Source organism: Leuciscus leuciscus (assembly GCF_965113295.1).
Source record: "Leuciscus leuciscus genome assembly, chromosome: 6".
Lineage (NCBI taxonomy): Eukaryota > Metazoa > Chordata > Actinopteri > Cypriniformes > Leuciscidae > Leuciscus > Leuciscus leuciscus.
Genome location: NC_138730.1, coordinates 18,543,255 through 18,560,185, shown reverse-complemented (window position 1 = coordinate 18,560,185; position 16,931 = coordinate 18,543,255). Strand labels below are relative to the sequence as shown.

At 39.0% G+C, this 16,931-nt stretch overlaps 2 protein-coding genes across 2 annotated transcripts; one reads left to right on the top strand and one right to left on the bottom strand.

Annotated features, from left to right (window-relative positions):
- Positions 1–6,898: 6,898 nt before the first annotated feature.
- Positions 6,899–9,890, bottom strand: LOC309501673 (structural maintenance of chromosomes protein 6-like). Its single transcript, XM_082173842.1, has 5 exons — positions 9,869–9,890; positions 8,792–8,970; positions 8,278–8,479; positions 7,288–7,402; positions 6,899–7,204 (listed from the first exon to the last, which is right to left on the bottom strand). The coding sequence occupies exons 1-5, from the start codon at positions 9,871–9,873 to the stop codon at positions 7,055–7,057; spliced, it is 651 nt and encodes a 216-aa protein (XP_082029968.1). The 5' UTR covers positions 9,874–9,890; the 3' UTR covers positions 6,899–7,054.
- A 188-nt stretch (positions 9,891–10,078) lies between these two features.
- Positions 10,079–14,914, top strand: LOC309501654 (uncharacterized protein). The gene is made up of 2 exons (XM_082173817.1): positions 10,079–11,264; positions 11,320–14,914. The coding sequence occupies exons 1-2, from the start codon at positions 10,998–11,000 to the stop codon at positions 12,337–12,339; spliced, it is 1,287 nt and encodes a 428-aa protein (XP_082029943.1). The 5' UTR covers positions 10,079–10,997; the 3' UTR covers positions 12,340–14,914.
- Positions 14,915–16,931: the final 2,017 nt, after the last annotated feature.

Sequence of the window (16,931 nt, the reverse complement as noted above, 5' to 3'; positions counted from 1 at the left end):
GTTAGTTCACCCAAAAATGAAAATTCTGTCAGTAATTACTCACCCTCATGTTGTTCCAACCCCGTAAGACACAGAACACGAATTAAGATATTTTTGATTAAAGACATCGTTAATATAGTCCAAGTGACTCCAGTGGCTCAATCTTAAGTTTATAAAGCGATGAGAATACTTTTTGTGCGCAAAAAAAAAACTAAAATAACGACTTTATTCCACTATTAATTTTCTTCTCTCTGGGCCTCGAGTCTTTTCACGTAGTGTAATAGCGTAGCGCTTCTGTGTTGTGCATCACACGCATCACACACATGACCAGCGTCGGCCAATAGTGAGCCTACGTGTGATGTATAACACAGACGCGCTACGCAGTTAGTCTACGTGAAAAAACTCGAGGCCCAGAGAGAAGGAAATGAATAGTGGAATAAAGTCGTAATTATATATATATTTTTCGCACAAAAAGTATTCTCGTCGCTTTATAAACTTAAGATTGAGCCACTAGAGTCACTTGGACTATATTAACGATCTCTTTAATGCATTTTCTGGGCCAGTAAATCTGCTCTTTACCTTAAAATGTACTAAGACCACCATAATAATACAGGAGGTTTAACAGAAAGCCACACGATGAAACAAGAGTTGATCGAGTGGCCTGTTCACTAGGCCATGGGTCATACACAAATGCTAAAATAATGTCATAAACCTTAATTAAATAACAGAAAGTGTGATACAAAACACCTGAATGCACATTACTGATAAGAAAAACAAGAAGAAACAAAACGATTTAAATAACATAATCATATGATATGTGTCATGCAGGGACTCCTGGGAAGGTCCTTTTACTGTGATTTTTTATTTGTTATTTTACTGTAAGTTATTTGGTAATACATAGTTTTTATATCCAAAAACACACATTTAACAGTATTTTACAGTAAAATTACATATATAATGTGAAGTTAAACCATTTTAAATTTTGACAATTTTTATTTTTAATAAGCATTTTACTGTAAAAAGCATATACTCCATATACTCTTATATCGTAGATATCACATCACAGATTTATTGCCATCAAGGTAATCTTGAATTAAATGTGTTTTTCAGATCACATTGACATTCAAACATATAGCTGACAGCATTAGCAGCTACCGGATTAATTTTTCAAAAACAATGAAGTTCAAAATAAGGAACAAGTGACAATTTGGGGTGATTATGGAGTTTTCTGACTGGTACAATGTACACGTATCATCAACAGTTAAAAAAAAAAAAAAGAATAGTAATTTACACTATGCTGCTTATTGTGGTGAAAGGTAGGCCTGTCACGATAACAAATATTACTGGACGATAAATTGTCCAAGAAATTATTGCGATAAACGATAATATTGTCGTTCGAGACCATTTTCATCTAATATAATGATAATGGCATAATAATGCAGGTACACCTTTTCAAAGATCTATAAACTTTTATTTCTTAAGAATATTAAACATTGAAAACGGAAAACATTTTAAATATCCACAAAAAATGAACAAAACAACCAAAAACAATAAAAGCATTGGACTCTCAGTGTCTGTTAACAAAAAAAATCACTTGAATAAATACCAAAAACAATAAATAAAATGGATGTAAACAAAATTGCACTTCAAAAAATATTAAACATTAGGCTCAGACATAAATAGTGATACATTCCATAACAGGCAAAACTGCTGGTTAGGACATTTGTAAACAAATAAAAAAAAAAGCCTCAACAGGCCATATCACACTATTTTGCACTGTCCTCCTGTTACTTTGTCCAGGGGCGTGTCTAGGGGGAGGCAGTGCCTAGGATAAACCCTACCTCCCCTGAGAAATGATCTGTCCATCTGATGATAAATAAAAATGTAAAAGTGGATTTTTTTTGTGCATATTTTTCCATCGCTAGCAGATGGGTCTGACCCAACAAAAATTGACAAAAACAGCAGACTCATACCTTTTCTTTTGCATTTAAATTTTAGCACAATAAATCTTGCAATTCACAAAGAACTTGTTTTTCCACCTAAGGAAGAGAGATTTGGTCATTTTGGCACAAAAAAAAAAAAAAAAAAAAAAATCACAAAAGGTCTGGACATGAATGAATTTGTTTCTGAATTTGCCAAGACTAGCCGCAGACTGGTCCTGTAGATAGGATACACTGGATGTATCAGGGACCTGATGAAATCCATGAATAAGTACTACAATAGTTCACAAAAAGGGTAAAAGAATAATAATATTTGCCTATGGCAAGCACCACTAATAATAAAAAATAAAAATAAAACTATATTTAAAAAAAGTTATGTTGCCTCTGCTAATCATATCATAATTTCAATTCTTATAGTTTCACAAAAATAGCTTTTATTTCAACTCTCTAGGTCTCCTGAACCACTGTAGCCTAATATGTTTCCTTTAATCTAGACCTACATGTTTAAATTTACATTTAATTATTTAGCAGACACTTTTATCCAAAGCCACTTACAACCGGAGAATAACATTCAAATACTGTTCTCATTCTGTTCAAATAAGCATATCAAAATTTTTTACCTGGGGCCGCATTCACAAAGAATCTTATAAGAGGCTACAAGTAGCTCCTAACTGGCGAATTTAAGAGAAACTCATAACTTTAGACTCCTAATGTGTTTTACTAAGAGTAATTCACGAAGCATTCTAGCCCTAAAAGTAGCACCTACGTCTGGAACAGCTTAGAAGAAGAAACAAATTAATTTACCTCTTGTCTATACAAACGTGACTTCAGATTCATTTAAAAAACTCTCGTCCTTCTCGGTAGCCTATTCGTGTACATCTTCTCACAAGCAAACACCTGTCACTCATCATCAGGCAATCACCGTGATCTGATATATATATATGAATCTGTCAATAATAATAATATCATCATCATATTATTAATGTTGACCTGGTTTAACTAACTTTTATGTGATAGTCCTATAGTCTAATAGGGGCCCTGTGCCTATCTCTGGGTTCCTGGCTTAGAAAAAGATATGCACTAAAACAGATTGTGTGTAGTATAGCTTAATTTTGCGCCGATTTTTTCAATTGTTAATGTTGCCCCCCCCAAACAAGCCAAATGCCCCCCCAAACATGACATCCTGGTAACCCCTCTGACTTTGTCGACTAAACAAACGCCCAAGTGATTGTGTAACTTACTGTCGGGAAGACGGAGATGCACTTTATTGAGTGTATATGCTACGCACTGAAAATACTTGGTTAGGATTAAGGCCAATTTATACTTCTGCGTCGGGTGCGCGTAGAAGGTACGGCGTTGCATACGCATTGACGTGTACCATACGTCGTACCCTTCGCCGTACCCTGACGCGCACCTCCTAAAAAATTTAACTACGCGTCGCGGCGACGCGGACCGCAAGATCTGTGATTGGTCGGCTGGATAGCATCGCGTTTCCTCCTACGCATTTCCGGAATGATCTTCTGCACTCTGCACCGCCCGCCCGCCATTTTTAAATTCCGAAGATCAGTGAAGAGCCATGGAAATAGACCAAGTGACCGAGAGATTGCTTGAAGAAGTGCGGAAATACAGCCATCTGTATGACTCCTTCAGTCGCCATTGCTCGTAGAAACCTAAACTCAAAACAGCCGCGAGGAATGTAAACACAGTGGAACATTAAAACCCACCCGCGCCAACTAGCGTTTAGGCGGTGTAACTGCAGAGCAACACAGACATTCGCAGAAGTATAAATGCTCACGACGGCGTCGCCTACGTGCGTAGCCTACGACGTACACTACGGCGTACACTCGACGCAGAAGTATAAATTGGCCTTTAGGGGTGAGGAGTGCGTGCGTATTACACGCCATAAAGTGCGTTTCATATGCACGCAAAAACAATTGTTTGCGTATAAATCAATATTGAAATGGCACGAGAAAAAACATTTGTGGTATAGATACGCATTTTCATGAGATCGGGCTCGCTGTCGCGTTTGGCTTTGAAACCAATTCCATCTTTTTCTTTAACTCACAACTAGTGTCTTTTCTCTCTCCCGGCAGTCGCCGCAAGCAGTCCCGCCGGCGCTTTCCCATACAAAGACCATGTGACTGACAAGTGCCGCCTCCCCACACAAAGACCATGCAACTGACAAGAGGGTTCACTCCTCCTATACGCTAAGGAACCGAGAGTGGTCATCCAGTCTCTTTGGTAGAGAGAGAGAGAGAGAGAGAGAGGAGGAAAACAAACAAGCATGCAAATGGAATTATCGCGGCCGGAAAAATTATCGAGCTAATTGTTTTTATTGTGCGATTAATTGATTTATTGACTATCGCGACAGGCCTAGTGAAAGGTACAAGACAATGGAAGTAAATTACGCAGAATTTTTACCAAGCACCTGACCGGCCATAAAACTTGCAATATTCTCACAGAGGAAATACAAAATTGGGTAAGTTTACACAACAACTATGTACTAGAAACGTAAAAGTTTACTTTTGCGTATTCCGCAAACAGGCGGCAATGTTGTCAAAATGGCCCCCGTTAACATGGATCCACAAAAACGACTAAAAACGCGGTATTTTCTATAGTAAGAAATCAGTGGTATTGTGTGATGAATCAAGGAAAATACAAGCCTTTTTTGAAATTTGTTGGCCTGATGAAGTAATATCCAACTGAGGAAATCTAGACAATTTGAAATAGTTAGGTGTGTTATACAGATTATTGTGTGAATAATATTTATAATTAATAATAATAATTGTGTGAAACCTTGATATATTTTCTCAGGATTCTTTGATGAACAGAAAGAAAATCATTATTTAAAATTTTATCTATAACATTATAAATGTCTTTACTGTAACTTGATCAATTTAATGTGTCAATTTAATCAATTAAATTGTTTCTATGTGCTGTTATCATTATGGAGTGGACTATTCTTTTAAATTTATAACGTTTTTTTTTAGAAAGATCATTATAGTCATCTTCCTTTGTATTGTAGCGTAAACGACTCGGGGTAAATGTGAATTAGCTCAAGAATATAGGGGATATTAATATTTATGACTCATGGTCATAATTCATAAGTCGCATGTACATTTATTTTATCAATTATCGAGATTACCTTGTTCTGTACTGTCTGATCATTACAGTTAAGAAGGGGTTATCTCTTTTCAAACTCCAAGAAAGTTTTATCTTCTGGCCGCGAATATCAAACTTTCTGAGTTTATGAATTAAAACTACTCAAGGTAGTCAATATCGAGCTTGTAGCTTTATAGATCTTTTGTTTCATTGACTTTATAAAAAGTGGGTTTTCAAACACAGAGCCAGTTAAAAGTATAAATGGGTTTATTAATAAAATGGCACACACTAGAGATTATATAAACTACAAACATAAACGTACGTAAAAATGCAAACAAACGAATAAACATTTAACCGAACAAAAACATAAACATAGCGTGATCAGAATGAAAATGGAATGAAAGAAAGAAAGATATAGAGGGAAGATAGAGGGTAACTTAAATCACAGACCTAAGACCTAGACACCTGGAACAGCTTTTATAGGAATCAATATACTTGCGAGATGTGGTACTCTTTCAGTGTGATGCTGAAAAGGGGACGCGCGTGCGCGTGTCCGGCTGGTTTGCGTCTAGCTTCTTCTTCTGGGTCGTTTTGAAAAACGATGTAAAGGCTCACTTGAATTTAACGTTACCGAGAAAGTTCAGATTCGTCTCCCGGGATGGGAGAGGCTGGAAATCTTAGTTGCAAAGACCGGCTGTTACGACTCGAACATGGGTTCGTTCGATGGAGAAGGCCAGGGCCTCCTTCAGATGTTCCTTGGAGAAGCGCTGCGCCGGGGAGGAGGGTCCAGAGAAGTTGGATGAGTTGAGAGGAGGGGATGAGAGAAGGTTTAGGACTTTTATCAGTGTCCCAGGTGCCGTCCCCTCCTTCGTGTAGGACGAATCAGCTGTCGAGATTTTTCGAGCGGGAAGATTCCTTTGTCCGGTTAGACACGCCCACTCGAATGAGTCATGATTGACTTTAACTGGAGAGGATTTTCTCCAGACATATGAACTTATAAAACAATGCGCATCACTGAATTCTGTTATTGGAATTCAACTCCGTTAGCTGGAGAGGATTACAGAGATATCAAAAATAGAATCTAGGCGTTGTAGCCATGCAACGATACATTATTATGCATTTGTATAGGCAATAGCAGTTCTATTAAGGTCACAAATAGGACATATGCTTTCCTATGGTTTACACACACCTCTTAACACACACATTTATATATTTAGTACCTTTAAGAGTGACTTTATGGGTAAAAGTCCTTTTCTGTAGGGGGTTTCTGTTTCACAGTCCAAAGTGTGTTTGTATGTGTGTGTGTTGGAATGTTGCGACCCTGTTATCTCATGCATAGGGCTGGATAGCTCTGTGGTCAAATTTTATGACCTGCCAATGAGCTCGGGTTACGGAATGCGATTCTACTGGGAGAACATCCTTCAAAAATACATTTCAGATCCAAACACTCGAAGATCAGAACTATATGATCAAAACAACATTAATCACGCATACATTCAGGAAGTTCAGATACCAGTCTGAGTTACACACATTTTAAGTTAAACACAACAGGATGTTGGTGTGTGTGTGTGTGTGTGTGTGTACGTGTGTGTGTGTTCTGGAATGTCACGAGTCTGTGAGGTTGTAAAAGTCACAGGGAGTCCAGAGCTGAAATGGGGGTTTTAGAGGGGATTCTAAGAAAACAGGGTTTCCTTATGTGACTCAAATGTCCCTCGGGGGAGCCACAAAGATGCAATTTTGACCGTTCAAGCAGACTTGGAGATCAGGATTTACTAATTTGAACAGCATGTGACCGCATGTCATAGTCATTGTCGTTACAGTATGAACAGGGATTTTCTCTCCAAATGTGTTGATGTAAAAATCTCATCAATACAGTTGTGGGTATCGCCCTGCGGTTTAGTTACATGTTACATGTAGAAATTTTCATTTAAAGTTAGGGATTTTGAAAGACCAAAGACTAGGATAACCATATGATATGTTTTTTGCCATGCATCTAAAAAATTTGTTGAATGTTTTTCAAACCGGATTTCCTCTTAGACATCTTTGCTGAGGTAGAGCGCTCGGTTCTGATCGCAGGTGTAGTAAGATTTATAGTAGACCTGGTCCCCTTCTTGTGTGAAAGCCTCCCTGCAATTGCGTGGTGGATGTCCACTCATCATGACCCTTCTCGCATCTTTAGAGTTCTGTGGAAAAGATGAACAGAGTCCTTCACTTCACAGGATGTGGAAAAGCAGTAAAATGCTCGTGGTCTTCCTCCCAGTCTCACCTTGATGAGCAGAATGGTTTCGATTCCCCTCTTGTCGATCAGGCAGTTGGCCACAACTGCATTCTCAATGTCAAGTGCCTGGAGGACTGATGGGTATTCAGGGTGATTGACAGCCCTGAAAACAAATGAAAAAGATGCAGATATTTCATCCATCTTCACAATCAGTGAAGTACCTTTGGTACTTTGAAGGACAAACTAGTACTGGCTAAAAACCAGCATGAGATGAAATCAATCGTGATAAAATGTGGGATATACATATTTTAAATCACAGTAATAAACAGGCATTTAAACACTTAAATTGAATCTATTTCATTGACAAAAGTGAGCATGTGCTTGTGACGTACACAGATGACTTTTTCATGTGTAGATTTGTAAACAGCAGTGAAGAAGGCAGAACATTTTTTGTGTGCTGAAGTTCATGTTAACAACGTTGCACGACATGAATATAATGCAGTATATTAATAGTCAAATATATCGAAATGAAGACATTTTAGACACGCCCATAGAAATGTGTTTTCTATTTGATGCAAGTAGATTAAACAACTGTATGTGAGTTCCTCATTTGTGCTGCGCATTGGGGTAAGTGAATAATGGTGGTAAAAATAACCACAATTCTGTGAATAATCAGAATAATGAAAACCATGTGAACGGGAGTGAAGAGGTTTGCTCTTGACATGTAAGCATCTAACTGTGCTTAAGTTCTTACTCTGATTATTAGAAATAATCACATTACTGGTGCACATGTAGTCATGTTTCCAGGTGACATTAGAAAGAAAAAATTCCTGCAAATATGACCTTATACAAAACAACTCAAGATGCAAATCAAATGTGGATTTACCAGTATATTAACAGCATTTAATACTGTCAAAACACATTTACAGGAAATTGAAATAAAGCAGAGTAACAGAATAAGCAGAATAAAGACGAATAACAGAAAACATTTGGTAACCATTGCTAAATAAGTTTGCAGGTCAGGTGATCTTCAGCTACCTGCTGCTGACATTGTAGAGCGTGTCAGTAAATGTGTTGACGATGATCTGAGGTCTTCTGCCAGGCGGGAAGCAGCGACTTATGATTTTCTGTAACTCTCTCTCGTCAGCGTAGTTATCGCAACAGAAAGCTAACATCAGAGATTTCAGACAGCTCTCCACTGCAAGAGCCAGCTCTGGATCCCGAAGTCGGATGCAGAATCCTAGAAACAAAAGAATTCCATATGACATTGCTTGTCAAAGTATACTCCATTTAAAGTGTGTGTGTGAGTTTCATCATTGTCTAGTATTTTAGCTTTTTCTCTCCAGAAGTTATGATCAATAAAACTGTATTTATACTCATTTTAACTAGAGTTGCGGTATATTTTGATCATTTCACATAAGCGCGTGTCAACATGGGCATCGGCATGAGTATGCGTAAACTGAAGTATACTCTGGGCTTAAGAGCTAAACTACATCCTGAAATAAATGAGAGAGAAGTAACTTGTCCAAGCTGTAAAGTTCAGGATACTTACCGAGTGGTCCAACGGGTTTCCTCTTGAACTGACCCCGGCGGTCAACCTCATCTATAGCCCTCAGCAGTGCTGGCATGTGCTCTCCAAAACGACAAATTTGGTTATTTCGACTGTTTTCCATATCAGCCAGGCCACGTTGCTTAGAATCTATCGAACGCTGCAGGTCCTGCTTTTCATGACTACAGAATGAAAAGAAATGAAAAGTGACAGAAGTCAACAGACAAAATAACTAGACTAGAAACAAAAATAAGCATTTGTTCAAGTGTGTTCAAGCATTTGTTCAAACAACCTGAAGTTGTTTAGTGGAGCCCACATAATTTTCTAGAAATGCTTCTATTTGACCCTTTTCCCACCCAAATTTAATACATGTTTCATTATGAATTATGTGGTCAGAATTTCAATAAAAGCAAGAAACTCTGCTGGGATTGTCTGTATAAAGAGTTCCCATGGTCAGTGTCAGTAATAGAAAGCCACAGTCAATAAAAATCATCCCATTCGTTTTCTCCATAGGGGAAACAATTTTGAACGATAATGAATAACTTTAAAAACAGACTTACTGTGAGCTATGAGGTTGTTAAAAGAAAATTTTTTATAATCATATATAAAAGTAGAATTCCCTCAATAAAGCCACAAAGTACGGTCTTGTACCTTTGTCTTTTTGTTCAATTTAAAAATTTGCTTTAAATTAAAATTTGCAATGCTGTGTTTTTCTTATATGTCTTATATGTTATGTCTAATAACTCTTAAACATAGACTTTTATAGAATCCCTTTGGGAAAAATATTTCCAGAACTAAGGCTGCTGAAAAAGTGGGCTGGCACTCTATAGAGAGGTTTCAATACCACTATTTAACTACCATTGCTCTTGGGTTAAAAAAAAAAAAAAAAAATGTTACTTTTTTTTTTTTTTTACATTTACACCATTTACATATTCTGCTATAGAAATATCCATGATTTTGTTTTACTTTTATGTATTATAAGTCTATAAAAAACTTTTTTTAATTTCCCAGATATTTCAAGGCTTGATCATGGAAGACCTTTATATAGTGAAGAAGCCATTTACAAACATCTGCACAAACCTCATTCTGCCCAGCCTTTCTTTCGCAGAGGCGCAGGCCTGTCTAAACTGATTAAAGAAGTAAATGTAATTTACTCATCCTCTCCTGTGAATTTGTACCCTGGTCGCCCGCCTGTTATACGTGGTGTTTTGAGTATTATCACTGTTTTAACCTGTCGTCAATAAACTGCTTGCTTGCATTTGGATCTACGACTCTCATTCTGACAGAACAAACCAACCATCAATGGATCCAGCAAGCACGGCGGAATTGCAGAATGTACTGGCCAGTTCAGGACTCAGCAGAATGAGCATCAAGATCCTGCCACCTGCTAACATGCGGGAGAGAATGGCTCGTCATCGTGGTCTCACTGCTCTTCGCCAGGATGGCTCTGAGGTGGGTTTTTTTGCCCAATTCTTTTGGACCATGTCTGTGGGGCTAGATTATAATGACGCTGCTCTCAAGGACATTTTTAACTCCTGCTTGGATGACCCCCTGCCTGCAGGGGAGATGGATTCTCTCAGTATTCTGGATTTCTGGGGTTTCTCTAGGTACCTTGTTAATCGCAGTAAGTGGGGAATGCCAAGTGGACCAGAATCTGCTTGCTGCAATCACCCTGCCCTTCATCACCTGACACGTCAAGTTTATGATCCTCCTCTGGCTTCTACCAAGAAACTAAGATCCAGAGAGAAGAGGGCAGTCCAGTCCATCACAGCTACCCCAGAGTCAGTCAAACTAACCACCATCTTCTCCCAAGCATCCAGGTCAGTCCCAGTCACTTCAAAATCTGGAATCAGAAGTGGGTGCTGGGACCGCTCTCTCAGCAGCGGGGGCGCTGGGACTGAGTTCAACAGAGTCAATTTCTGTTATTCAAGAACCAGGCAAGTCAACTACTGTCATCTCTCAGACATTCAAGTCAGTTCCAGCCATCTCTGAGTCTGCTGACTTAAACTCTGTCTTCTCTGTAACTGCCAAGAGTTTTCCTGTTACTTCAGAGTCTGCCAAGTCTGTCTCAGTCACTGCTGAGTCGACGAAGGTCACTGCTATTCTGCCTGGGTTGGCTGAGTTAGCTGAAGATGTTACAGAGGCAGTCCAGCAAACAGTATCAGCTCGTCGAAAGAGGAAGAAGAGAAAGGCCCGCACAAAACAGTCTATGATTCTCTATTCTCAAGCTCCAGGTCCAGTGGTTCCTGAGGTATCAAGTCCAGTGAAATCAATTTCTAAGCCGTTGACTAGTAGTGTCATTCCCTCCGAGACAATTTCTACCAGTCCTTACATGTTCGCAGAGGCCAGTTCCAAGATGCCTGTTATCATTGCTGCAGAAGCCTTCTCTGAATGTCTTACAAATCTTGTCAAGTCCCTAGAAATTTCTGCCAAACCTGTTGTGACCACAGAATGCGAGCCCGCTGCTGTGAAGGTGGTCCCCCCGCCCACTGCTGAGAGAGCGGTCCCAGCACCCACTCCTGTGAACTCAGTCCCAGCGCCCCGCTGCTGAGAGAGCGGTCCCAGCACCCACTTCTGTGAACTCAGTCCCAGAGCCCGCTGCTGAGAGAGCGGTTCCAGCACTCACTCCTGTGAACTCAGTCCCAGAGCCCGCTGCTGAGAGAGCGGTTCCAGCACCCACTCCTGTGAACTCAGTCCCAGAGCCCGCTGCTGAGAGAGCAGTTTCCGAGCTAGCTTCAGAGGAGGCTGTTCCCGAGTCTGCTACAGAGAGCGCTGTTTCCGAGCCAGCTTCAGAGGAAGCTGTTCCCGAGTCTGCTACAGAGAGTGCTGTTTCCGAGCCAGCTTCAAAGGAAGCTGTTCCCGAGTCTGCTACAGAGAGTGCTGTTTCCGAGCCAGCTTCAGAGGAAGCTGTTCCAGAGTCCGCTGTTCCTGAGAGCGCAGCCCATGAGGGCGATCCTGAGTCAGTCCCCTTGCACGCCAGCGCAACCCAGGAGGGAGCACCTGAGTCAGTCCCACTACCGGTTTCCAAGACCTTCACCGATCCTACCAGTTCTGTCTTTGCCCCCAAGTCTGTCAAGCCCAGTTGGAAGCCCAGATCAGTTAGGCCAGTTCCTGTGTCTAAGAGTGCCTCTTATCAAGTTCCCATTCCTCCCATCCCACCCTCTGCGTTTCCTGGTTATGGTTCCCCTAAGCCGGCACCTTTTTTGTCAGCCTTGAACTTTTTTCCCGGTTCTGTTCCCACCCGTCCCATCCCTCCCTCTGTGTTCCCTGGTCAGTTTGGGACTTCCATGTTTTCGCCCTACCCACCTCCCCAGTTGTTTCCCCCGTGGACTTCTATGCCTGGTTTGGATGCCTGGAGGCGTCCATTAGAAGGGGGGTACTGTCAGGGTTCTGCCCTGGCAGCTTTGTCTATGTCTTTGTTTCATGTGTCTATGTTTGTGTTGTACTTCAACATATGGCTCTATCTTTGTTTGTGTTGGCCATGTGCTCCTCTGTTCCTTCCTCGTTTCCCTGTACCACGCCCTTGTCTAGTTGAGTCCTCATTTGTCTGAGTGTTGTCACCTGTTCCTTGTCTGAGTGTTGTCATCTGTTCATGTTCTCTGCTCCCTTGTTTGACTCCTTGTTTACCTGAGTGTGTTCACCTGTTCCTTGTTTGAGTGTGCTCACCTGTTCCTCTTGTTCTTAGCTCCCTTATCGACGATTACAATCGCCAGGTAGGCTCTCCTGGGAGTGCCAGGAGGCACTCTTAGGGGAAGGGGGTACTGTCACGGTTCATCGATCCATGTGTTCATTTTGTGTATCTGTTGGTTGTTGTGGGTTTGGGGTCTGAGTGTGTAGTGCTTGTTTGTTGCTTAGTAACCAGCTGATCACTTAATCAGTCCGCAGCTGTAGCTAGTTACTTCTGTTGTTAGCTGCCTATATCTAGCGGGAGTGATTATTGCTGGGTGTCGGTTCGTCACTCTGGTTTGTGCTCTCTTACCCAGTTCCAGTGCCTGAGTTTCCTTACGGAGTTATTTCCTCAATCTCGTCTGTGTTTCCAGACTTCTGGAGATCGTTTGGAGTTCTCTTCATCCAGTTCCAATTTGGCATCCGCATCCCTGCTATTTGTGGTGTTTTGAGTATAATCACTGTTTCTACCAATCGTCATCATATCGTCATCATATCGTCTATCGTCAATAAACTGCTTGCTGGCATTTGGATCTACGACTCTCATTCTGACACACTCACAGTTGAAGAGTACCTATGATAAAAAATTACAGACTTCTACATGCTTTGTAAGGTACATGTTAGTTAAAAATAAAACAAAAATAATCTGTAATACCATACTGTAGCCACTAGATGTATGTATAGCCCTTTACATAAATATACATTCAGGGCTGTGTGTTCCCAAGTTGTGGAAATGAGACATGATTGCTTAGTTATAATAGTTTTTTAGCTACAACATAGATACTCTATTACAGCTATATGACATTTTCTTAAATAGTTTATATTTTGGCAATATTTTACACTGGACCAAATTCTTAATAAAAAAAAAAAAAATGTTTAAATAATATTTCTTCTTGCTTGACTTTATTTAGATATGTGACCTTGAAGCAAAAGTAATCAGATTACATTACTTTAATATTGTGGTACTTGGATTACATTACGGAATACTTTTTTTTATGAAGTATTTTGTAATTGTAACGGAATACATTTTTAAAGTAACCCTCCCAAGCCTGATAGTATGCCTACGCGTACTGCATTAGCTTAAACTGGGAAGAGTCATAGCACTTGCATAATTGTTGTCCTCCTATTGTTAGTTTAACTGTAAATCACTTTGGATAAAAGCATCTGCTAAATTACTAAATGTAGCCTAAATGTAAAATTGGCTTGACATTGGATATTCGCACATTTAGGGGCCGTCTCTAAAGTTGCATACAACATTGGCATACACGTTTCTAACTTCAATAGCAAACTTCAATTTATTTGAATAAATATCAAAAATCGAAAGGATGCGCAGTATGCCTGACACTACATGAACACTTTACAGTTGGTTTTATGACTAAGTCGTTCAAATGCTATTGAAGTTAGAAACGTGTGTATACCAATGTCGTATACACTTTAAAGACGGTCCCTAAATGTGTGAATGTTCAATGTCAAGCCAACTTTATGCCAGTCTATCACTGGGAAACGCTCAGCATTAAACTTTGCGCATTATTCTGAGTCCATCTGCTTGCCTGTGAGTTTGGTCTTTTATATCATTGTAATTAGTCCATTAAGCTATGTTAAGCGTTTTATATGTCCAGCAGGGGAATCCTGAAGTATTGAGGGAAACCCTAATAGCCTGCATGCAGCACATCGCCACAATATAAAGTTAAGGCAACTAAACAACCAAGAAAAATATGTCAACCTCAAAAATGTAACATTGGATCTGTATATCCGCATCGGGGAATAACATTATAATCTCGTTCACGGTAGAGAAAGATGCATGTAGGCTACACAGGAAAAGTAACCGTGAAGACACTGAATTTAACATAAAACAGCCGTCATAATAATCACAAATACACTTACATTGCTGTAAATTAGTTTTATGAATGAATGGCTTGTTCTAACTGTTGCTGGTCTTTTTTTAACAACACACGCTTTTGTACCCCCTACTGGTCAGATCGACTAACAGCAGATGGAGAGTATGCTCGGTAATCTACTGCTTTTCCTGCAGTTCCTGGATGTCAACATAGTATTTTCTGTCGAATTTGAACCACTGAATTTGTGGAAGCGAACTTGCAAAGCGAAATAAAATGGACCAGAAATTGCCTGTTGAATATTTTAGGTTGTATTTTTAAACAGTTTGAATATTTTGCAAGTGAAATATGAAAGGTGAATATGGATTATTGAATTTTTGTTAATGAAAATGTGTTTGAAATGTTTTGAATTGAAATATTCACAGCTTAAATATTCAACCATGTTGAATTTCAGCCCATAAAAATGCAAGCCCTAAAAATACAATGCATTAAAATGCAAGCATGGTTAATGCAATGCCTATTTTTTTCAAGCAGTGCAATTCAACAGGCTTTTTTGTTTCAAAAACATTTGGCATTATTTTACTTCAATACCCAGCTAGTGCATGTAGTGTTTTATTTTTACATTTGTCTACATTTGTTCTACATTTGTACATTATTTTTCCAATTTCTTACTTGAACACTACTGTTAAATACACCTACTGTGAAAAAAAATAAAACATTTGTTTATTTAATTTGTATAGTATATTGTATTTGTAATGTGCATCTTTGTTCTTGTTTTTAATAACAAAGATAAAATAATAAAGATTTTCATCTTCACACACCCCTACTTTGGCCTAAATGGCCTGTCACTCTTTTTTCTTTTATATTCCGTTACCTTGTAAGACTACATTTTTAAAATGGGGAAATTAGTTTAGCTGTACAGCTCAAAATAGTAAAACCAACATGATTTTCCTTAAAGAAATCATGATATTTGATATTTATAATACATACACTTATGTATTATCATTTATCATTAACAATTATCATAGTTTATGTGCATGTCTGTTGAGGCAAAGTCAAGGTTTTTTTTTGGCTTGGATTTATTCAGTAAATGTGTTTCCATCGTAGTTACAGCACGTCTTCTTATCAGATAAAAAAAAAATGATCCGCGTCAAATAAGCGCATACGTTTTATAGGCAGATTTTTAGACTTTATTCACATCTTGGCGTTTCCATCCAGCATTTTATTATGCAATATCCAAAAATTCACATAAAAACAAGTGGATGGAAACATGGCTAATGGAGGGACAGAAAGCTCTCAGATTTCATTGAAAAAGATCTTCACTTGGGCTGCGAAGATGAACAAAAGTCTCATGGGATTGGAACAGCGTGAGGTTAAATAAACTGATGACAATTTTCATGTTTGGGTGAACTAGGCTATATCCTTTTAAGAATCTTTGACCAACAGGCAAGTCAGAACATGTAGGATGGATATCATTTTTATAAGTTCTGATTACAACATGGAAAATTTACAGGTAAAATAGTGTAACTTATGTGTAGTGCAGTTTAAAGATGTTTAATACAGGTATTGCATTATACAGTAGGGTGACAAATAAGGAAAGCTGTAAATGTGGCATGTTTTGGTATTGGTCTAGCTTTGATTGGACATTAAGCTGTTTTTTGGCTAGTTTTGAGTTGTCATTGAGCGGTTCTGGCCATACAGAGACCAGATTAATCACGATCACAGAAATCAAGACTGTAAAACCACTAAAGGAAATGTGACGTAACTGATGCCATCACTGTGTGCACCACAGAAAACCATTATCCTCTTTCACGGAAGAAGGTTGAACACATATAATACATGTAACGTTATTAACAGACACTTTGAACTCACAATGAAATGTAACGTAAAGTCAAATTAAATCAAAACATGTAAACGAAACTTGTGACATTGTTAGAGCCAAGTTAGGAAACTTTAATACATCAAACTTACCATGTATTTACATAGTTGCTTACATTTTATAAATAACTAACAATGAACGTTATATCACGTTGAAATGTGTGTGTGTTTTTAGTGAGGTATTTATTTTAAATATATGTAAGTAAATATGTCAAGTGCGTGAAACGGACGACACATACCAGTATGTGCTCCTGCTCCTCCGCGCGCGCTTTTGAAGCCTGCGTCAGTGAGCGATGGCGTCAGATCGCTTCCGGCTTGTGCTCAGCAGAGCCACAGAGAGAGAGAAAAACAAAAACTTACTGACATTTTGATTCTGATTCTGAGATGAACGCTTTTTAAAAATAAAATTCCTTCAAAAATAAAAAGCTTCAGGTTTGCTGTGCTTGCTTGTAGGGCTACACAATCTGACCAACAATGTTGTAATTATATATCAACACAGGGCTCCAGACTATTGAGAACAATGAGCACCAAGTTCTACAGATGGTAATAAGTGCTCCTCTGCCACCATCTACTGGTTATAGTGGTAATTTCTTACTTTTAACATTTTTAAAGGCACACTATGCAGTTTCCATGTGTGAATAATCAGAATAATGAAAACCATGTGAATGGGAGTGAAGAGGTTTGCTCTGGACATGTAAGCATCTAACTCTCTATGGCTCTGGTGCCCACCAATAAGATAACAGCCAAGCGATTGGTGGATGACC